This window comes from Neofelis nebulosa, chromosome 13, assembly GCF_028018385.1.
Source record: "Neofelis nebulosa isolate mNeoNeb1 chromosome 13, mNeoNeb1.pri, whole genome shotgun sequence".
Classification (NCBI taxonomy): Eukaryota; Metazoa; Chordata; class Mammalia; order Carnivora; family Felidae; genus Neofelis; species Neofelis nebulosa.
In genome coordinates, this window is record NC_080794.1 from 78,283,437 (window position 1) to 78,306,220 (window position 22,784).

Sequence of the window (22,784 nt, forward strand, 5' to 3'; positions counted from 1 at the left end):
TGGTACCCAGAGAAGCATCATCCGTAATATTAAAAAAGAGCCCTCTGTCAAGACGGGGCTTAGGTTACAGATAAAGTAGGTCTCCCAGGCCTGATAAGAACACCAGGACAAGGCATTTGGGACCAATAATCCAAACCTCTGGCTAAAACTGCCCCATTTCACAGCCAGTTCAACTGAATGGATAAAAGCTTCAAGCAAGAGCTCCCAAACACTGAATGGTTCAGTGGAAGGCATCAACCTTGAAATTCTTTAATAAGTGTTTCTCATGCCCACTGTGATAGTTAATTTTGAGTCAGTCTGATTGGGTCATGAGGTATTCAGATATGGGGTCAAACATTATTCTGGGTGTTTCTGTGAGGGTTTTTGGATAAGACTAACATTTAGATTGGAAGTCTGAGTAAAGCAAACTGCTGTCAGTAATGTGGGTGGGCATCAGTTGAAGGCCTCAATAGAACAAAAGGGTGACCACTGCCCAAGTAAGACAGAACTCCTTCTGCCCTCTGGCCTTGAAATTAGGATGTCTGCTTTTTCCTGCTTCCAGACTCAGACTGAAACACTGCCCTTCCTAGGTCTGGAGGCTGACTGACCTTCAGACTGAAACCACAGCCTAGGCTCTCCTTGTTGGCTCTCTTTCCAACCCACCCCGGGACTTGTCATAGTCCATAATCACGTGAACCAATTCCATGGAATAAATCTTTTATGTGAATGTATATGATGTATACACATACATGTACATAGGTATATACACACACCCCTACAGGTTCTGTTTCTCTGGAGAATGCCGACTAATACACCAATACACCCAACTCTTCCCCGTGAGCCATGCCTGCCCAGGACCTCTCCTGCGTTCACCACTGCCTATAAAACATGACCAACGTATGCCTTCTTCCTCACTTTCCTCTCTCCCATCTGTCCCCTGGGTCAAAGGAGCAGGCCCTAGTCTTTTTTTTTTTTCTGCTTTCATTTATATCCATGATCTATGTCGGGGTAAAACAAATGGCTGAGGAACAAAGTTAGAAAACCTTGATTTGTGGATTCAAAGTCCAATGAAACTCAATACACATGCAAATATATTTCTTTGACAAGAAAGTACTCCTTACCAAAAAAAAATTTCTTTCTACTGAGAAATTACATCTTACACTACTTAAATTCATCTTATAATAAAAATCATTCATGTTATTCAATGAAAATTTTCTTTAAAGGGCCTTATAAAAAAGAGCTCACGCTTTAGACATACATAATCTGAGTCCTACATTCATTTCTCAGTATAACTATAAAGTGCTCTTTGGGAAAACATTCTATTTAGGTTACACTTTACTTTTAATTCCAAGGGCTTCAAGATTTGTTAGACTAAAAATTAAAGGCCAACGGCAAGACTATAATCACTTTCTTCACAATTCTCCCTCCTCGTAGACAGAAGTGACCTTTCTTATCGGCTCAAAATTCTACACCTTAGAGAAAGATCAAAGTGATGAATTTCCTATTTTAAATGTCAAATTCAGAATATCTCCAACAGATTTAGCTACCCGGGACAGAAAAGAATTTAAAATACCTGAAATTCTTTCAATTGACTCTCGGACCGATCACATGTAAAAATTATTTTGCCTTGACTACTTCAATGGCTTAAAGTAGATTATGTCATCCCCTACTCAGTAAGGAAAACTAATGAGAATCTTTTTAAAAGGCAAAGTCCCATTTTCATAGTCAGTGGGAGGAAAATGCTACACTTTCTATTTAGACGGAGCAGCAAAGGTGCAAAGTGTGAATAAATGGCCTCTCCGGGTGAAAGGATTAAACAAAACACATGAGTTAATGAAAGGTAAAAACAAAAAAAACAAAAAAAAAACCGCTAGCAAAATTTTAAATTCCATTTGTTCCAGAATAAATTATACAGAAGCAGCCAGCATCATGACATGAGGAGGTAAGCTGTCACCAGGGCAAACAGGTTGTCTGACGTAATGCGTGGTGTCAGAATGAAGCACCAACCGTAAGAGGCGATATTTGACTCTAGGGTCTATTGTGCTTAATTCAGCCACTCGGGACCATCAAGTCAGCTCAGGCTTCAGAAAAAGTGAATTCTTGTCTGCACAGATGATTCTCTATCACAAGAACGTAAACGTAACTTCTTCTTCTTATGGAACGTTCTTCTCTCGGCATTATTAAAGGTTTAAATGTGAGGTTAGGGATAAAACATAATGAGCACTTTTAGCTTAATTACTAGGCTGTGACAATTACTACTGATAAATTTTTGTTTCATTTAGTACTTTGATTTTTAAAGTAAATGAATAAACCGGAGCTTTTCAAATTCAGATCAGGATGCGAAAAGGGAAAAACACCCGAGAAAGGCTCAAAATTTCTTGGTCTTCCACTTAACGGAAATCCCAGCATCGTGGAGTGAAATTTTACAACTGAAGCATCCGACTTTTTACACAAATGTCTTGGCTCCTGGGTTTGGGACATCCACGTGGAATCAGAACATCCCGGGCAGGAGAATAGGGTAGGCCACAGGAATGTCTCTGCCCTTTCTATATAGATTACAAGACAGGAGTGATACATCGGCCTTTGCAAAAATCTGCTGAGAGAAGTACCAGCTGATAAGTTTCAGCGTTTCTGAGTTTTTACTACCCACTCCTCCAATGAGGCAAAGACAGCAGTTTGCTTGTTTGTAAAGAAGGGCTACCGCTCACATCAACTTCAGGTTCTCAGACAAGGCAGGGCATTGATGCCAAGAGGTCCTCCCGCAGGCGCTTACCGGATGGGGTTGGGAGGAGGAGGGGGAAGCGGCGGTGGAGGCGGCGGCGGAGGAGGTACCGAATTCTCGGACTGGTTCACCCGCTTCTGGAGCTCGTCAACTGCACAGAGAGCAAGCGTTCAGAAAAGAGCCGAAACGGGCAACTTAACACAACACCTTTTCCCCACAGAGATGAAAACACACAGCCTCTCTCAAAATCAAGTTCCTTCTATTCGGGCAAAGTTAGAAATCTCAGTAGGAAACTGCAGAACATCTTAACATGTTTATGCTCCAGGCTGCCCCCGCTAATGCGAGAGAGGCCTTACACAGGTTACAAGAAAACATGACTGTCTTGTGGCTACACATACAACTATGGGAAAGAAAAATAAACTCAGGACAATGCTGGACAGGCGGGAAGTAAGGACTGAGTAGGCTGAAGAAATATTTGTTAAAATGGAACGCCACTCAAACACTAAGAAATTGTTAATACTGGACTTTTAAAATGTACAGACCGGGCATTAATTTTAAAGATGGCATTCAGTATGAATTTGAATAGCATGCTTTCCCCCACCACTTAATTTCCTTCAAAAATTGCAAATCCTCGAGTTCTTGATTTTAGCCAGACTCAGACTCTCAAAGGTCTGTTAACTTCAGAAACTGTTTGCAAAAAGTGAAGGAGCATTCTGGAAATACAATTTATCCATTCGATGCATTCACGTCATGAACAAAACAGGTATTTAAGCACCAACAGTGTGAAAGGGTCCATGCTTGGTGCTGTGCAAAGACACAGACTCTGAGTTCAAGAAGCTCGAGTTCAATGTGTACCACAGATGCGAATACCTCTAACATGGGCTCTGATAGGCTCTAGGCACTGAATACTGTTTGGACTCAGGAATGGCTCTCTCTGTCCCCAGCCAGTCCTCTCTCCATGAATGACTGCACCCCCAGTGATCTGCCTATTTGTTTCTACATATATAACCAAGCTGGCTTTGGCCACAGGCTGCCTGGGTATTCACTTAAAAAGAAAGGAATATTGGGGCGCCTGGGTGGCGCAGTCGGTTAAGCGTCCGACTTCAGCCAGGTCACGATCTCGTGGTCTGTGAGTTCGAGCCCCGCGTCAGGCTCTGGGCCGATGGCTCGGAGCCTGGAGCCTGTTTCCGATTCTGTGTCTCCCTCTCTCTCTGCCCCTCCCCCGTTCATGCTCTGTCTCTCTCTGTCCCAAAAAAAAAAAAAAAAAAAAAAAAAAGAATGGAATACTTCTTAATTTTAGATCAAATTAAAAAGATAAATTGTGGTTCATTTTCATTGTGGGTTAGAAAGCATTGAATCCTTTTTAAAGGGAAAAAAAAGCCTATATGGTTCTTCCATACAGATTTCGAAATTCTAGTATAAAATTAACCGAAAAGCTGAAGTGAATATTGAAGCTGTTATAAAAGGGAATGGCCTGCCTCCTTAAATCACCTACCTTCCGACAGAAACTTATTACTTATCCCAGTGGAATAATCCAATTCACACATTCCTGTCAAGCCTTCTTAGAACTGACTGAATAAATCCTTTGATTTAAATATCCCCTGGTGTTTTAAAAGTTTTTCCACTTAATATACATATTGTTGCCCATTTTATTGTTAGCTGTGATACTGAAAGTATTAGTTCATGGGTATAATTAGACACCAAACACGAGGGCTGTATGAACCTTTAAAACTGAATTCTTCTTAGAAACGCGCCCTAAAATGAACAACGTACGAACTCCACGAACACTCCTATCTGAAGCCCTGAGAAATGCTGAAATGTTGCTCTTCTCATATTAGCGGTATCTTTGTCTCTTAATTCGGTAAGTGAAGCTCACGAACACAGAGTCCAAAAAAGAGGCCTAAGGGCTCGCGGATCATTGGAGAACAGTGGCCATTCGACTCAACTGCAGTTGAGTATTCAACTGCGTTTTCAAGCACTGGGCAAGGGTTCTGGACTAGCTACCGGCCCGGCTTGGGGCTGGGCGTGGGGAGTTCACAGACTGCTAAGACGCGGGAGCCCACTTGATGCTTTTACCGGAATGCTTTAAATCTCTGGCTTTCTCCTCAGAATTTTGGTATTTCAATTCCAATTCCTTTTTATCTTCTTCCAGAAGCCCCAGCTGCTGTTTAAGGTTGCGTATCTCTCTGTGGAGTGCTCCGTTTTCTAGCTGCTCCTCTAAGTCTTTCACCTGGAATTTATAAACAGAACTTTACAGTCTTTCCTTTGTCAAGCAAAAATAAAGGGGAAAAACATCATTGTTTCCCTTTACTTTCCAATTCATGGCAAAGAGATTCCAATCCATCCTAAAAACCACCCAAATCCTAGAGTACAGTCAATACTTAAAATACCAGCTATGTGAGTCGATATAAATTTATTGGAGACTTAATATTCCAGATAATTAAATGTTTAAACATGGGTCAAAAAGGTAAAATAATACCTATGAAATTCATTTAAAACAGATCATTACTTTCATACCCATTTTCAAGAGAACATTAAAGTAGCATGAAAAAGAGCCCTTGGGGGACAATTAGGTAACAAGTATCAAAAACCTTTAAAAAACAAAAAAAGAAGAAAGAGGGGTGCCTGGGTGGTTCAGTTGGTTAAGCAACCAACTCTTGAATTTGGCTCAGATCATGATTCCCAGGCTGTGGGATCGAGTTCCAAGTCAGGCTCCATGCTCAGCATGGAGCCTGCTTAAGATTCTTTCTCTCTGGGGGCGCCTGGGTGGCTCAGTCAGTTGAGCATCTGACTTCGGCTCAGGTCATGATCTCACAGCTTGTGAGTTCGAGCCCCACGTCAGGCTCTGCTGACAGCTCAGAGCCTGGAGTCTGCTTCGGGTTCTGTGTCTCTCTCTCTCTCTCTCTCTCTCTCTCTCTCTGCCCCTAACCCACTCACATTCTGTCTCTGTCTCTCTCAAAAATAAATAAATATTTAAAAAAATTTAAGATTTTTTCTCTCTGCCCCTCCTCCCATTCACGCATGCTCGCTCTCTCGCTCTCTCTCTAAAATAAGAAAGAAAAGAAAAGAAAGAAAGACCATTTGATTCAGCAATACTACTTTTAAAATTTGCCTTAAAGAAATAGTAAGACGGGGTGCCTGGGTGGCTCAATTCGTTAAGTGTTTGACTCTTGAGATCGGCCCAGGTCATGATCTTGCAGTTTGTGAGATTGAGCCCTGCATCAGGATCTGTGCTGCTATTACAGAATCTACCTGGGATTCTCTCTCTCTCCTTCTCTCTCTTCCCCTCACCCACTTGCTCATGCAGGCTGTCTTTTCCTCTCTCTCTCAAAATAAATAAACTTCACAAAAATCTTAAAAAAAAAAAAAAAGAGGGGCGCCTGGGTGGCTCAGTCGGTTGAGCGTCTGACTTCAGTTCAGGTCACCATCTCGCAGTTCGTGAGTTTGAGCCCCGCATCAGGCTCTGGGCTGATGGCTCAGAGCCTGGAGCCTGCTTCCAATTCTGTGTCTCCCTCTCTCTCTGCCCCTCCCCCATTCATGCTCTGTCTCTCTCTGTCTCAAAAATAAATAAACATTAAAAAAAAAAATTAAAAAAAAAAAAAGAAATAGTAAGATACGTATTCAAATATGTTCACTACAGTGTTCTTAGTAACAGGGAAGAATTGAAAATAAATATCCACCAATATTATCGATTTAAGGAATCATAGCGTGTTCACTAAATGAGGTCCTATATACAACCATTTAAAATCACACAGCTCGGGGCGCCTGGGTGGCGCAGTCGGTTAAGCGTCCGACTTCAGCCAGGTCACGATCTCGCGGTCCGTGAGTTCGAGCCCCGCGTCGGGCTCTGGGCTGATGGCTCGGAGCCTGGAGCCTGTTTCCGATTCTGTGTCTCCCTCTCTCTCTGCCCCTCCCCCGTTCATGCTCTATCTCTGTCTGTCCCAAAATTAAAAAAATAAATAAAAAACATTAAATACAAAAAAAAAAATAAAAAAAATAAAAAAAAAAGAATAAAAATAAAATCACACAGCTCACTACACACTGACACAGGATGATACGTTACCAGCTGGAAAAAAAAAATCAGATTGTAGAACAGTATGCACGGTATTATCCCATTTAAACTATCTTCATAAAATTTTCTATTTGCATAAAGCTTGGATAGGTACCAAAATATGGAATTCTTGGGTAATCTTCATTTCTTCTTTAACTTGTACCGCATTTTAAAAGTTTGTTCATTAGATGAAGTATGTGTTGTTCTTATCATTGCAAAAACAACACAGCATTTAAAAGATTGCTGGGAAGTCTGCAGGGGATCCCACAGACAGGGGAGAGCCATTTAAGACCACACGCATGAAAGACCACCCAGAGGAAGTATATATTCTAGCGTAACCGCCTTACAAGTCCTGATTGCTACAACTGCATTCACGATGTGCTCAAATTTAGTATCACCTATTCTCTCTTCCTACCCCGACAAGGTACATATACAGTGGCTGAATCCCACACCTCACGTCAATTCGGTTGGCTCTAGGCCCATGTTATTTACTAAATGCGCTGACTACAGCTAGTAAGACTTTTCAAAACTGAGACAACTCCAACACCAGCCGAATGAACATAACCCTTCTTTTATCCTCCCTCTCTTTATTTGAAATGGTAATTCCTGCATGTGGGGACCAAAAGAAAAAAAGGAAAAAATTCTCTCCTCCCCACTCTATTCCCTAGCTCTCCCCCCAGGGGCAACCGCTGCCACTCTCCACTCATCTGGAGGTTCTACGCATACACCAACATTCCTTACTGAGGGGGGAAAAAAAATCAACTCTGCCTCATGACCAACTTTGTAAAAACTCCAGAAACTTCCGAGGATTAAACGTCAATATTATCGCTGAGAGAGACTTTGACAGGTGATGATAAAACGGCAGCCAACAACCTTTTCTTCACAAACGAGGTACGCTGTGAGTAGTATAAATATTGATGTAATTTTTCTTAAGTGGTTTCTTTAACTTCACAGTCTTTGTTCCACCTCTTCGCCTGCCCACCCCTCCCGCCTCCTCTCTCTCGCCTACCGGGATGACGATCTTTTCTGCCTGGCGCAGGAAGGTGGGCTGTGTCAGCTGGAATCGCTCCACTCGAACAAAATGAAATAACCACTTGGGAAGTCTTTAAACATATATATTTGTGCGAGTTTTACAAAATCGGAAATTTTCTCTAAGCAAACAATTACTACTAACATGGACGCTCCCACCTTCTTTGAACAAAACCCATGCCTTCCAATGAGCTCTCCGAGACAAACACATTTCTCACGGTGTACGCGGTCTCCAGAAACACAATCAACTCGCAGATGTCCCAACCGTGCTTTCTGGGCCTTAACCAAGCTCTTTTCGAGTGCTCTCTCTTTCCCTCGTTTCTTCAGTCCTTTGGACAGTTTAAAGATCATTATGAAGTCTGGGATAGTGCACTCTAAATCTTCAATTGGGCACTAAATTAACTTCATTTGCTGGTGACATTTTTCTAAAAAACGAGAAGACTGGAAAGACTCACTAATGCCAAGGAGGGAACTCTACCTAGGTGACCGCATTGAGCCCTCTCTTGCAGGTTGGTGTGTATCCAGACTCCAGAAGAAAATCTGTTACCTTTTTCTGATGCTGAATTCTCTCTTCTTCAAGTTGCTGGACAAGTTTTGCATTTTCTTCTAAAGCTTTCAACAGCTGCTGGTCGGGGGCAGAGCTCTGCAGCAGAAGATGGCTCTGTCTCTTGAGCTTGTTCTGTTCGATGAACATCTGTAAGAGGGAAGGACAAAAAGATATACGTGCCAATCAATCTCGCGTATCTCCCCAACCGAAACCAGAGCAACAGGAAAGCACGTGGAGCTTCTGTTAAAAAATTAAAGGTGGGACACCTGGGTGGCTCAGTCGGCTGACCATCTGACTCTTAGTTTTGGCTCAGGTCATGATCCCGTGGTTTGCGAGATCGAGCCCCACGTCAGGCTCTGCACTGACAGGGTGGAGCCTGCTTAGGGTTCTCTCTCCTTCTCTCTCTGCCCCTCCCCCACTTGTGTTTTCTCTCTCTCTCTCTCTTTCTCAAAAATAAATAAATAAACATTTTTTAAAAAGTTAAAGACGATTGCTGAATGGTACAGTATCATAGTTCTAGAAGTAATGACCGCTATGATTTCAACCATAACTTTGATGCTGTCTTCAATGACCTTCACCCTTGCCCCAATTAGGCATATAGGCAATAAATGAGTCTTATTTTATGTCTCAGTTTTTCATTGTTTTATTGTTTTAAAATACATTAATACTTAATAGTCCTGACTAAGAGTTAAGAACTTATCTTATACCAAGTACTCTACTAAATACTTTATACGTGTTATTTTAATCCTTACATAAATCCTATGAGTTAATACTTCTTCCTTGAAGAGCTAAAATTTACTAACACTGTGATAGATGCGGTGTTGATTTCAAACGTATCACATCATCTAATCCCTAGAACAACACGGTCAAGTAGATGCTATTAGTATCTCATTTTTACTAATAAGGTAACTGAAGTCAGAGAGGTTAAGCAACTTTCCCAAGAACACATGAAAGTGGCAAAACCAGGACTTAAGCTAAGATCTGTCTGATTTTGAGGCCTAAGCTCTCAACCACCTGGCTAATCTCCTTCCTCTGATATTTACTAAACCTAATGTTTTGTTTTAAACCAATTAGCTTTTCCCCAGTGATAAAAGTAGTTAAGTTAGGGGGGTCAAGAAGAAATGGGAAAAGGTACATTAATGTTTACTGGCCACTTTACTAAGCAACTTACATACCTTATTCACTATCCCTCCACACGTTAGCCACCAGGTGATTCTACACATGAAATGTTTCATAAACTCTGAAATCAGACCCATGTTATTATAGTAGAGATTCAGAGTTTCAGATTCTTTTTTTTTTTTAATTTTTTTTGAACGTTTTATTTACTTTTGAGACAGTGAGAGACAGAGCATGAACAGGGGAGGGGCAGAGAGAGGGAGACACAGAATCTGAAACAGGCTCCAGGCTCTGAGCTGTCAGCACAGAGCCCGACGCGGGGCTCGAACTCACGGACCGCGAGATCATGACCTAAGCCGAAGTCGGCCGCTTAACTGACTGAGCCACCCAGGCGCCCCCAGAGTTTGAGATTCTTAAAGGCATTTGAAAGTAAAACTGGCATTCGCCTTCCACCAGACAGCTCATTCCTGCGTAAGAATGGAATGTGCCAAGGAGGCGTGAGGGAACGGGCGTGTGTGCACACGCATAGGTGCTGCGCACCAGGACGGTGAGGTCAGAGGCATCGCCGTGCTAGGGAAGAGCCATCCAGGTTTGGCATCTGAAACCAGCAGTATAATCGAAATGAGCTATTCTGAGTTACAGAATTACAGTAATGTTTTAAGGCATTTTCCCCCTCTTAAAACATTATTATTATTATTAATGTTTTAAGGCATTTTCCCCTCTTAAAACTTTTTACTATTATTACAGTAATGTTTTAAGGCATCTTCCCCTCTTAAAACATTATTATTATTATTATTATTGCTACTATTACTATTACAGTAATGTTTTAAGCCATTTTTCCCCTCTTAAAACTCAACTTGATTGGGGTCCCTTGCCGGTGTCTTAGCAAATACCTTAGAGAGGAAACAGGAAGGCCTGAAAATAGCAGCCAGAGTCACTGAGTTCTCTGGCTTTCCGGCAAGTGAGGGCTTTTTCCAAGAGTGCTTGGTGGCCAGGAGCAGAAAGAGAGGCAGCAGTTGGTGTGGGCAACCAGGACAGAGCCGGTGAACTCAGCAGACAAACAGTGCTGGGCACAGGCCACCGTCGTCAGTCAAGGCACGGCTGTGTCCCTCTCACCGCACTGCTTCTCTGAGCTCCCGTTCTCTCTTGGGGGAAAGACACAGCTCTCCTTCCCTACACAGCACTTAGGAAAACTTGTTCAAATTTACATGATCAAAAATTATCTCAACTTGGTTCTTTTGAAAAGAAAAGGTGAGGATTATGTCTTGGGGATGTTAATAATGTGAATTTCTTTCTCAAAACCCTGTAACAATCCCTAAATAGTAAAAGCATACAATGAAAAGAACATACAGAAAATAAATTCCCCTAGGTAACGATGGTAACGTGAAAAGACTTAGTCTGACTTTTTCTAGACTTGAAGACACTAACATGAAATATTCTACACAATGCCTTCTAACGATGTGTTTAAAGGAAATTTAGTGACCAAACGCCTATGACTTTGGCTTTTAACTATGATAAGAACTTGACAGCTAGGGTTAGGGAGGTTAGTCTCTTATCACACAAACACAGGTTCCAGAATTTTGGAGGAATTTCATAAATCTTTTCAAAGAATGAAAAAGAGAAGAAAAGCTTGTGTCATTAATATATAATTCATTCTTTCTGGAAGAATATTAAATATCACCTGAGTTGTCTGGGAGAAGAACAGAACCGATTACACAACAGTCCCCTAGTATATCCAGACTACACTCTGAATGAGGCACCCATGCTTTCCAATAAGGAAAACTACACTGACTAGCAAGAAAAACTATATTCAAAAAGTATAGGAAAATCTTTCATTAAAAACTAAAATTACATCAGAGCACTTGGGTGGCTTAGTCAGTTAAGTGTCGGACTCTTGATTTCAGTTCAGGCCACGATCTCATAGTTTGTAAGATCAAGCCCCATATCAAGCTCTGTGCTGATAACATGGAGCCTGCTGGAGATTCTCTCCTTCCCTCTCTCTCTGCCCCTCCCCTGATCACCCACATGTACTCTCTGAGTAAATAAATAAACTTTAAAAAAAAAGAAAAAATACTGTTTCTATTAAAAAAAGGAAATTACATTGAAGAAAACACAAAAATTTAACACAGGAAGACAACTGGCTGTTTCTTCCTTATTGAGGGAGGGTCCTGTTTTTGTTTTGTTTTTCTATGTTGCCTTTTTTTTCACCCATTTTTTCCATCCCCTCATGCTCCCCTCCCCTCTGGCAACCACCAGTCTGTTCTCTGTATTTATGGGTCTGTTTCTGCTTTTGCGTTGGTTTTGTTTAGATTCCACACGTAGGTGAAATCATATTTGTCCTTCTCTGACTTACTTCACTTAACCTAATACCCTCTAGATCCATCCATGCTGTCACAAATGGCAAGATCTCATTCTTCTTTATGGCTGAGTAATAGTCCCATGTGTGTACGTGCATATGCATTTTTTAAAAAAGAAATTCTGGTTGTGACCCACTAACTTGCATGCTTATTTATTTTATTTTTGAGGGGGGGTGCGGCAGAGAGAGGTAGGGACACAGAATCCAAAGCAGGCTCCAGACTCTGAGCAGTCAGCACAGAGCTCAACGCAGGCCTCAAACCCACGCACCGTGAGATCATGACCTGAGCTGAAGTCGGACACTTAATTCACTGAGCCACCCGGGTGCCCCCACATGCACTTTTTTTTAATGGACAGGTAGAAGTAGGAGTGTGGAGAAAACTCCCCATTTTTTTACTCTACACATTTTAGAACTGTTTGTATTTTTTACAAGGTATATGCATTCCTTTTGTGGTTAAAAACATGAAGTAAGTTAACTATTGAATTCTAAGGCTCCAGACCTTAAGCTCCAGAAGGGCAGGGGTCATAGCTGCTTCCTTCGCCATTATAGTCCCCCCACCCCTCCATGAGCACAGACACTGGCTTCTGCAGATGTTTGCTAAATGCACTAAAAACCAAAATGCAAAAGAGCTACTTCTCTTGTTAAATCAAGTCATGCACTGTTGAGCAGTAGTTTTCCGTGGAAAAGCTGAGAGTCTGTCAACCGTGCAAAGGGGAAGGTATATGGCTTCCAGTCTGACCATATTTTGAAAAAAAAACCAAAAACAAAAACGAACAGTTTTCTTCTCGCTATTGTGCACGTCGAATGTAGATACTATAAAAAAACATCGAGCACCACTGCAAGTACTGAGGGCACCAGTAAGTGCCCTTGCTCTCCCTCCTCCCACCCCTGTCTCCTCATGCCGGGGTCACAGGTCAGCGTCGCGTTTCCGCCCATCGCTACCAGGTGAAGGGCAGGGTCCACCACTCATTTTCATATTCTTAGCGGAATCCTGCTTCTCCCGTCTATCTTCTCTGCTGCTGCGTGGCCTTCAAGTTTCCTTCGAGCTGCTTTGTATTCTAATATTGTTCCACGAACAACAGATGTAAAAGTGAAAATGTCTCTCAAAATCAGACGCTGGCATTCGGGTCGAAAACAAGCCAACCTTTTCAGTTTTACGGTGGAGGCGTCTTCACATCATCCCTACTCTCGCTCCCCCTCAGCTGTTTATCTGGTGCCATTATTTACATCGCTGTAGCTTTTCCGAAGGGCTCTGACACACTTCAATTCTTTTCTCTTTCTTCCAAGTAACAAGAGAACAATTTTTACTCACCTTTCATTAAACTCTCTGAATAAAATGAATCATAATGTTTCAAATTCACGTCTCGGACAAAACCTTTCACAGAGTTCATTGCTAGCACGGCTACATTCGAGTGCAGAAAGACTCCTGCACAAAACCATAATCTGATTTTCAAATGTCATTCCCATAACCCCACGCTTTGTCTTCCTTCTACACCTTGGTTACTTCTACCTATGAATGTTTTACATTTCCTTAGCTACTTTCTGGCACGACCTACAGGGCACAGGCAGACTCAAACTGCTTCTAGGTAGATGGAAATCTCGGGCAGACCAGCGCCGTATCACAAGCTGTTATAGTTTGGCCAACTGGTGCCTCATCGTTTCCCTGTAAACCAGCCCCAGGGCCATGAAAAACCCAGTGACAACAGGTCAACGAAGGGTGGTCGGAACATGAGAAGCTCAAAGCTTATCTCTGACACGAGAGGAAAACCATTATTCTGGCGAAAGGCCGAGATAATGGGTATACAGCGTGGCAGTGTTCCACAGCAAGTGGAAGAATCAGCTTATGTAAGGAGATCACCATCTAGGAGGTGAAGAGAAATACTAACACCATGATACTGTTGTTTGAGGTGGTATTGGAGATGGACCCTGGATTCTTAGGGCTTTGTGAAATATACAGGATTCCCGTACTCAAGCTGGACTTCTCATCGTAAGTTACAGGCATCCCCAAATAGAATTTCTTTCCCTTGTACAGCATGTTACAGGACAAAATCCTGTACCAGGATTGAAGAATCCTGCCATGTGATTTTGAAATCACTTGGCTGAGCCACTAGCAAGCATCACCCATTTTACAGACAGTGAAAGTGAAGCCCCAAGAAGGCTAATACTCTTAAGTCATACGACGAGTGACTGACTGACGTGGCCAAAATTTGAACCCAGATCTACTGACACCACGATCAGGGACCTTGATGCTATTTCATAGCCGCCTCCCTTATTTTAAGTGATAAGTTCTGGGGTGCCTGGCTGGGTCGGTTGGTAGAGCATGCAACTCTTGATCTCTAGATTGTGAGTTTGAGCCCTCATGTTGTGTGTACCGATTACTTAAAAAAATATATTAAAAAATCTTTAGAAACAAAGTGGTAAGTTCTTATTCAATTTCAAAACCTATTTTGGGGGCGCCTGGGTGGCTCAGTCAGTTAAGCGTCCGACTTCGGCTCAGGTCACGATCTCGTGGTCTGTGAGTTCAAGCCCCGCGTCGGGCTCTGGGCTGATGGCTCAGAGCCTGGAGCCTGCTTCCGATTCTGTGTCTCCCTCTCTATCTGCCCCTCCCCCGTTCATGCTCTGTCTCTGTCTCAAAAATAAATAAACATTAAAAACAAACAAACAAACAAACAAAAACCTATTTTGATACGTCATCTCCAAAGTTCTTTAAGAAACAAACATTTAAAACTAGGTCTCTGGAGGGGTGCCTGGTTGGCTGAGTCGGTTGAGGGTCTGACTTCGGCTCAGGTCATGATCTCGCGGTTTGTGGGTTCTCTGTGCCCCATGTCGGGCTCGGTGCTGACAGCTCGGAGCCCAGAGCCTGCTTTGGATTCTGTGTCTCCCTCTCTCTCTGCCCCTCCCCTGCTCATGCCCTGTCTCTCTCTCTCTCTCTCTCTCTCTCTCAAAAATAAATAAATGCTTAAAACAATTTTTTAAAAAAAGAAAAAACTAGGTCTCTGGATACTTACCTCTTGTGCAAATGACTCCGCCTTCTTTCGAAGGTCCTTCTCCAGTTGCAAGTTAACCTGCATCTCTTCATACTCTTCTACCGCCAGCATGGACACTGAGGAGAGGAGGAAAAGAAATGGACAAGACACAACACAGACTATCAGGAAGATGGGTGAAAAGCAGTGCTGAAGAGATTCTTTGCATCGGCACGCAAGCACCCTCATCCATCGCTGCTTGGAATATAAAGCGATCAAACCTTTTTGGAGGACAACTCGGCGATGTGAATCAAAAATCCAAAACTATTCACGCTCTCCGACTCGACACTTGCACGTTTAGGAAGGTACTGATTCCCCCGAGAGAGCAAATCATGAACACGTCCAGAGGTTAAGCTGCGAGAATGCTCTCAGCGTCACCACAGATGACAGTGAAATCATCCAGATGGTTTCATGGGGGGACGACCAGTAGAGTATATAATTTACAAGAAATATAATTCTGCCATCGAAATGACATTGTAGAAGCATATTTCTTGAACCAAAAGACATTCGTGGTATTTTTTTTTTAAATGAGCTTACTTCCTTTTTTTAAAAGCTACAGATCGACGAGGCCTTTCGCAGAAGACGAAACGTGAGAGGCCAGTGAACGCGTGGAAAGATACTCATCTTCATTAGTAATCAGAGAAATGGAAAGTAAAACCACAGGCACCATTTTATGCTCACAAGGAGGGAACTGGCAAAAATTAAGGAGAGTTACACCAAGTCTGCAGAGGATGAAGAACATGGGAACAAACGCGCTGCTAACCAGAATGTAAACCTACGTAGTAAGTCCTCTGGCGTCACGCAGTGGGACAGAGGATAAACTTGTATTTGGCGTGGATCTTAGTGAAATGCTTGGCTATGTGTGCCAGGAGATGCCTGTGAGAATTTTCATGACCGTCTGACTTGGAATAGCAAAAACACTGGAAAAAAACCTCAAACATCCACCAACAGGATACTGGGTCAATGAATTTCGGTATAGACATTGAATGGCATATTGTGCAGCAGTGAAAATCAACACACCACACCAATGGCCTTCAGCAGGGATAGACCCCACAAACCCAGAAAGTTGCAGAAGCACACATGTGAAGGGATACCATTAATGTAAAGTTCAAAAATATGCAAAATTAAACAACGTGCTGTCTAGAGATATCTACATAGTTGGTAGAACTTATTATAAAGAAAAGAAATGATAAAAATCCAAGAGGTACAAATAGAGACTGATGTTCAGGGCGCTTGTAAAGTACCAGTGGGTAGGGGCGCCTGGGTGGCTCAGTCGGTTAAGCGTCCGACTTCGGCTCAGGTCATGATCTCGCGGTTCGTGAGTTCAAGCCCCGCATCGGGCTCTGTGCTGACAGCTCAGAGCCTGGAGCCTGTTTCAGATTCTGTGTCTCCCTCTCTCTCTCTGACCCTCCCCCATTCATGCTCTGTCTCTCTCTGTCTCAAAAATAAATAAACGTTAAAAAAAAAAATTAAAAAAAAAAAAAAAGTACCAGTGGGTAAAGAGATTATTTCTTTGCTGATACTTTCTTCATCTTCCATAAATGTTATAAACACCTTTAGCAAACGATTTAACAGAGAGAGCTTTCTTTAGATTGGAAGAATATACACGATGTTAATAGCGCTTATCTCTGAACTGTAAACCTTGAAATTTTTTCCCTTTTCCTATTCCTACATGAATCTATACTTTCCACCAAAAAAGTATATCACCTGAATAAAAAGGAAAAAATATATATATGTGTGTATAATATATATAAATATATATAACATAAAAATATATATACACACACGTGTGTATATATGTATACATATGTATACGTATACATATGTATACATATGCACACACATATACATATGCATATATGTTGTTTTTAAGTACCTTCCATGTTTTTTTTTAAATTTTTTTTTAACGTTTATTTATTTTTGAGACAGAGAGAGACACAGCATGAACGGGGGAGGGGCAGAGAGAAAGGGAGACACAGAATCGGAAGCAGGCTCCAGGCTCTGAGCCATCAGCCCAGAGCCCGACGCGGGGCTCGAACTCACGGACCGCGAGATCGTGACCTGAGCTGAAGTCGGACGCTTAACCGACTGAGCCACCCAGGCGCCCCAGTATCTTCCATGTTTATAAAGACAAACGGCCTCAGATCCATTCAGGCCCAGAGTCAGAGCTCTGAATTAAAGAATCAATGCAGGACAGACATCTTCAAAGGCAAGGTCCTGTCAAATAAGAGCAACGTGAAAGCTTTGCTACTTTTTGACATTTTGAGGCCTGTGTTGTTAAATAATGATATAGACAGGCCAGAGGGAGTGATGGCGGTGTTAGAAATTAGGCACAACATAGGTAGATATCACACTCGTCTCTCAATCTGCCTCTGGAGAGGTACTTTCAAGCCCGAGCTGAGTCATATCAATAAAATCTTTAAAAAGGCTCTCTTAATGGCTCCTTTCACACAACGTTCCGCCAGGACACTTCAGTCCTAACTGACTAAGGACGGGTTTGCCGTGTAATGACATAGAATTTCAAACTCTGTACGCCGTAAATCTACTGCCTTCTCAGAGGAAAGACTAAAAGTCTTACCAAGTAAAGCAACAGAAGTGGTGGTTTGTGATGTGAATTATAGGTCCCTGAGAGCTAAATAATTTTCAAACCTATTTAAAAAAAGAAATTTCAGGAAGAAAACAAAGACGGCGGTTGAGTATCAGAAGCCCGGGGCAAGATAATTGACTCTCTTTTCTATGTCCAGAGCACCATAATACAAAGTGAATTTGCACATGTCCTGGCCCTCTTTACTTGGATTCTGAAAGAAATTAGGTTGGTCCTAGTCATGCGTTTATTTACGTAATCTCTCTCTCTTCCTAGATACAGGGTTCTCTGAAGGCAAGGACCCATGTGATTAACCTTCGTAGAACCCCCTGCTTCTAGCACAGTACGTCAAGACCATTACTATCTTCCTAAATGTAGAGACAGCGAGCAAATGTCACAGTCTATCACATCTCCCACACTTAACTACGAGGTCCTTCTTTTATTCAAAAACCTCAATTCGTGACACAAAGGTGGAGAACCACCACTGATCATAACAGGGAAGGCTGGAAGATTTCCTTTCAGTGTTGTAGCTTCTGAACTAGAAATGAGAGTGAATGGGGGGGGGGGGAGACAAAAAGCTCAGAACCGTGTCTGCAGAACTCCACTTCGGCATCACTCTCTTGTCCTAAACCAGGAGACATTAAAAAACTGTCCCCATGAGACTTGACGCTGTGTTTCATTAGCAAGGATTCTGTTTTCTTTAAAGGTAGCCTTTGGAGAAATTTCCTTCTCACCATGGGACCAGGTCTGCTTCTCCTGATCAAGAGGTTCATTTTTATGTGATTCAGATACATATCATGAACCTCTCATCATGCTGACAGCCGGACAGCTCAGAGCCAGATTTCAGGCACACAGGCAGGAATGTGCACAACTTCAGAGCAAGCATGTAATCTGTGTATCAGTATTTCATTTTACTTTCACTTTGCCCCCATTTTCTACATCCTCTCAATTTAAAACTGTATCATATCGGGGCCCCTGAGTGGCTCAGGCAGTTAAGCATCCAACTTCAGCTCAGGTCACGATCTCGCAGTTTGTGGGTTTGAGCCCCACATCGGGCTCTGTGCTGACAGCTCAGAGCCTGGAGCCTGCTTCGGATTCTGTGTCTCCCTCTCTCTCTGCCCCTCCCCTGCTCTGTCTCTCTTTCTCTCAAAAATCAACAAACATTAAAAAAATTTTAATAAATAAATAAAATCATATCATGTTGCATGTATCTATGTAGATATCCTCATCTCTTTCAGATTAAAAATAACCTACAAAATACATAAATACTAGGGGAGAGCCAATATGGCCATGGTCCCAGGATACCTAGAGACAGAATAGTATTTTGGTTTAAAGTGGGTTGTAATCTCCTCAAGCAAAAGCACTTCCTAGAAGTCCCAAGACTCTAAGGTGGGTGATAAAACAACGGAAAAGAGAGAGACTCATTGCTAGAAATCGGGAAAAAAACACTATTCTTGCTACAAGATATTCTTGCTACAAGAATCTTTAGGCACAGGTATAAAACAACACAAAATGGATGTAAACCAAATAAATTACATATGTATCGGAGAAAAAAAGACTGGAAACACGTACCTCTATTGCATTTTTCTAAGACTCTTCTCTGTTCGAGAACTTCTGAATTCAAAACATCTTTTTCTTGTTTAACTTTATTTACCTAAAATTGTGAGATTGCGGGGGAAGGAAACACCCAACATTGTAAAACACGACATATGGCGATGTGCAACACTCAAACTGCTGTCCAACATTCAACACAAAGCTAAAATTTAAAGCAGTCATTGGCTTTACCGTGTTGGGCTTTTATTAAGGTCCTTCTTAAGGCCTCAAAGGTAGCTATTTAAGTTAGGATATACATTTGGTAGAGAACTTATTTACAAATTCCAAATGGCACTGGTCCCTAACAATGTAAATGGCTCATATTTTAAAATGCAAAAATCCAATCAGAAAGCACCCAGAAAATAGAGGAATCATTTGGTCTGAGATCCAATACTCAATTTTGGTATTCATTTCAAACTCTGATGACATTTGGCTTAAGTAAAACGTACATTAATTTTTTTAAGTAAAAAAACACCTTAAACTTCGATGACTTTGGGCTTGAGTAAAACACACATGAAAATCTTCCCCCAAAACACATTTCTGAGGTAATTTTGACATCGGTCAATAGGAAAGAATATCATATAGGACCAATTAAAACAAAAAAGAATGTGAAGTTACATCTATCAAAGAGGATAAATCTCAAATGCGTTATATTGAATTTTAAAAAGCAGGTACATTTACATCATTTAAAAACCCTCGAAATACTATTATAGCAAAAGATGTAAATACATGCACTGGAATGATAAAAAACAAGTTTAGAATAATGACTGTTTAGGGAAACAGGGCAGGGAGGGTAGGGATTGCAGTCAGGAAGAAATCCACTGGGATTTTCAAGACTACGTATTAAGCCAGGTAGTAGGCATATGGATATTCGTTATTTTGTTTTTGATACTTTCCACATGTCTGAAATAGTCATAACAAAAATAACTTCTGAAAGGGCTTCCGATAACACTTCTAAGTGGGAGGGGGCAGGATTATCAGTAAATAATCATAATTAAGGAACAGAGTACATCAAAATGTGTGTGTCTCTCTCCTATGGTTACAGTTAAGAAACAAACTAAGATCGTGGTCCTGGAAAAGGACTGAATCAATCAGCATGCCAGAGCCTGTGAACTGGTTGCTTTTAGCATAGATTAGATTTTTGATTTTGGTTTGAATTAGTAACTGGTATAAGATCTCCAACAGGAACCCCACTTCTAAAATATCATCACCCTTCGTCTCTCTCGTTAGGATGTCTTGCCACAGTAAGGAAACCGGAGCGAGGCTGAAACTGGTGGCCACTGCTTCCCAACATGTCTCCCATGATGGCCCTTAAGAAAACGGTCAGATACGTTGTGCAAACTTAGGTAACTGGATGAGGCTGCCCACTGCAGGGATCGGGGCCTTGGCATTACCTGTAAGCCACTGGAGGGATAGCTAGGTGCTGGAGTGTGTGGGTTTGGAAGCTTGGGCTGCAGAATCTGGGAGCCACTCACTGACACAAGCTAAATCAAGACTGCAGTTCCTCGAAGCGTCGTGCAGAGAAAGGCAATTATGTGCTCCTGCCCCTCAAGACCATTCACACGGAAAAATAAGAAGATTCTCCAAACACCCACTTGAACCCATTCTACCGCCTATCACGTGTGCTTATGTTGGAGGCACACAAGGACAGCCCAACTCGGCCAACCAGCTGATGGAGAAGCAACACACTTCTTCACCAGCACCAATAAAGTGGAGGACTTAAACTGCAGGTGCCGTGCTTACAAATCTGTCTCACACGGCAAAAGACGGGGGCGGGGGGGCAAAGGGAGAGCTTCATTGCTATTTTGGTGCTTTATTTACTGAGCTAAGTAGTGAGGATACGAATGTTCATGATCTTCTTGTCTACGGTGTTTTGTATGTTTGAAACAGGGGGCAGAAGACAAGATTAAGATTAGTACATGGTTCTCGTGTCAGAAATGAACTCCCAAAGGCAAGTTTTTAACTTAGCCGGTCTCCAAATGCCCTGAAAACACCAAAAGGCTTGCCTTTCGGGCCTAAGATACGTACTTCTTCAATTACTTCTACAAGTTTGCTCTTGAGATTTTCCAATTCGATGGCTAATATCTTCTTCTCTTCCTGAACAGATACAATTTGATCTCGAAGTTCTGCGTTTTCAAAGCAAAAAATAAAAGGGGAAACAATATCAATGAACTTCTTAAAAGAAGAAATCAATCCTGTCAAAAGAATTGAAAATGCCAGTGCACGTGTAGCTTATGGTCAAGGTTATTTAACAATGGAAACAAAAATGAAGAAGCAGAGAACAATGGAAATCTCATTCTGTGCCCCCGTACACAGCCACAGTTATTAATAATTTTATATCTCGTGATCTCACCATGTCCTTAAATATACTAGATCATGTTTTCTTTACATTCTATCAAACACTTATTTTAGAAAACTACCTGACCTTTGAGAAGTAAATTTTTTTAAGATTTCAGGGAAACAAATTAAGGCACTGTACTAATTTCCTCTTTATTTTAAAATGGCCATGGGCTCTCGTCACAATACAATAAACAATTGGGCAGCTGATAATTTGCAGATTCCGCACGCTACTAGAACGTACGTCGGCCGCTTTCTTTTCCGCTGTTTAAGCCTTCAGCCTTGCTGCCGTTGAATTGCCAAGATGTCGCTTTCTAATAAGCTGACTCTGGACAAGCTGAACGTGAAGGCGAAGCAGGTCATCATGAGAGTGGACTTCAATGTTCCAATGAAGAACAACCAGATAACAAACAACCAGAGAATCAAGGCTGCCATCCCAAGCATCAAATTCTGCTTGGACAATGGAGCTAAGTCAGTTGTTCTTATGAGCCATCTGGGCCGGCCTGATGGTGTCCCCATGCCTGACAAGTACTCTTTGGAGCCAGTTGCGGTAGAACTCAAATCTCTGCTTGGCAAGCATGTTTTATTCTTAAAGGACTGTGTGGGCCCAGAAGTGGAGAAAGCTTGTGCTGACCCAGCTGCTGGGTCTGTCATCCTGTTGGAGAACCTTCGCTTTCATGTGGAAGAAGAAGGGAAGGGAAAAGATGCTTCTGGGATAATTTGCAGATTTTCATTTGCAGAAAAAAATCCTGACCTGCTGCCAGTGGATAGCCCTCAAATACTATTTGAAGTGACTCAAAATACAACCTCTTTGAAAAAGGGTTAATTCTAGTAATTTTCTCTCCAGAGTTTTTGGTGCATGGTTTCTTAAGTTATTTCATATTTCTAATTATTGGGATTTAACGAAGACTGGATTACCAAGATGGAAATATCAGCAACTGTAAGTGCAAATGCTTTTGGTATTAGATGAAAGTTATTTCCACCACTCAAATGTTAAAAAATATATATACACAGCTTAGCACCAAGTACTTAGATTGATACCCAGGCCTACAGTTTTGTGATTTGGTTTTTAACTGCGTTTAATTTCTTACCCTTCTCCAAGAACAATAAAAAAAAAAAAAAAAACCTTCTCTGGGGTTATTTACAAATGGGGAATCAAACTTTTACATGAACCCAGCTTGAAGGAGTTCTCAGACACTTAATTTCAAAATCACGGTCTCCACTGGGTGGCTAATCCTGAGGGAAGAACAAGAGACCAGATCATCCAAGACCTAACAGAAGGGGAAACTAGGAACAAAAGAAAATCCTAGACATTTCTTCTCCTTCTCCAACCATATCAATATTATTCTGTCTTAGATTAAGGGGGTGGAGGGTCAGGTAAGGATGGCTTTCTTCTTACTCTTTTCTTCCTACTTGCAACTGAAGTTTTATCTGCCCAAGAAACTAA

General features: G+C 41.8%; 1 protein-coding gene across 3 annotated transcripts in view; it reads right to left on the reverse strand.

The window, feature by feature from the left end:
• SHTN1 (shootin 1) overlaps positions 1 to 22,784 on the reverse strand; it is a 103,191-nt gene that overhangs the window by 39,782 nt on the left and 40,625 nt on the right. For all 3 annotated transcript variants that reach the window (XM_058697889.1, XM_058697888.1, XM_058697890.1), the window contains 6 exons: positions 21,029 to 21,126; positions 18,980 to 19,061; positions 14,809 to 14,903; positions 8,329 to 8,475; positions 4,778 to 4,931; positions 2,753 to 2,852 (listed from right to left, as the gene is read on the reverse strand). In XM_058697889.1, the coding sequence (XP_058553872.1) occupies positions 2,753 to 2,852; positions 4,778 to 4,931; positions 8,329 to 8,475; positions 14,809 to 14,903; positions 18,980 to 19,061; positions 21,029 to 21,126 (676 nt within the window). The remainder of the gene's footprint in view (positions 1 to 2,752; positions 2,853 to 4,777; positions 4,932 to 8,328; positions 8,476 to 14,808; positions 14,904 to 18,979; positions 19,062 to 21,028; positions 21,127 to 22,784) is intronic.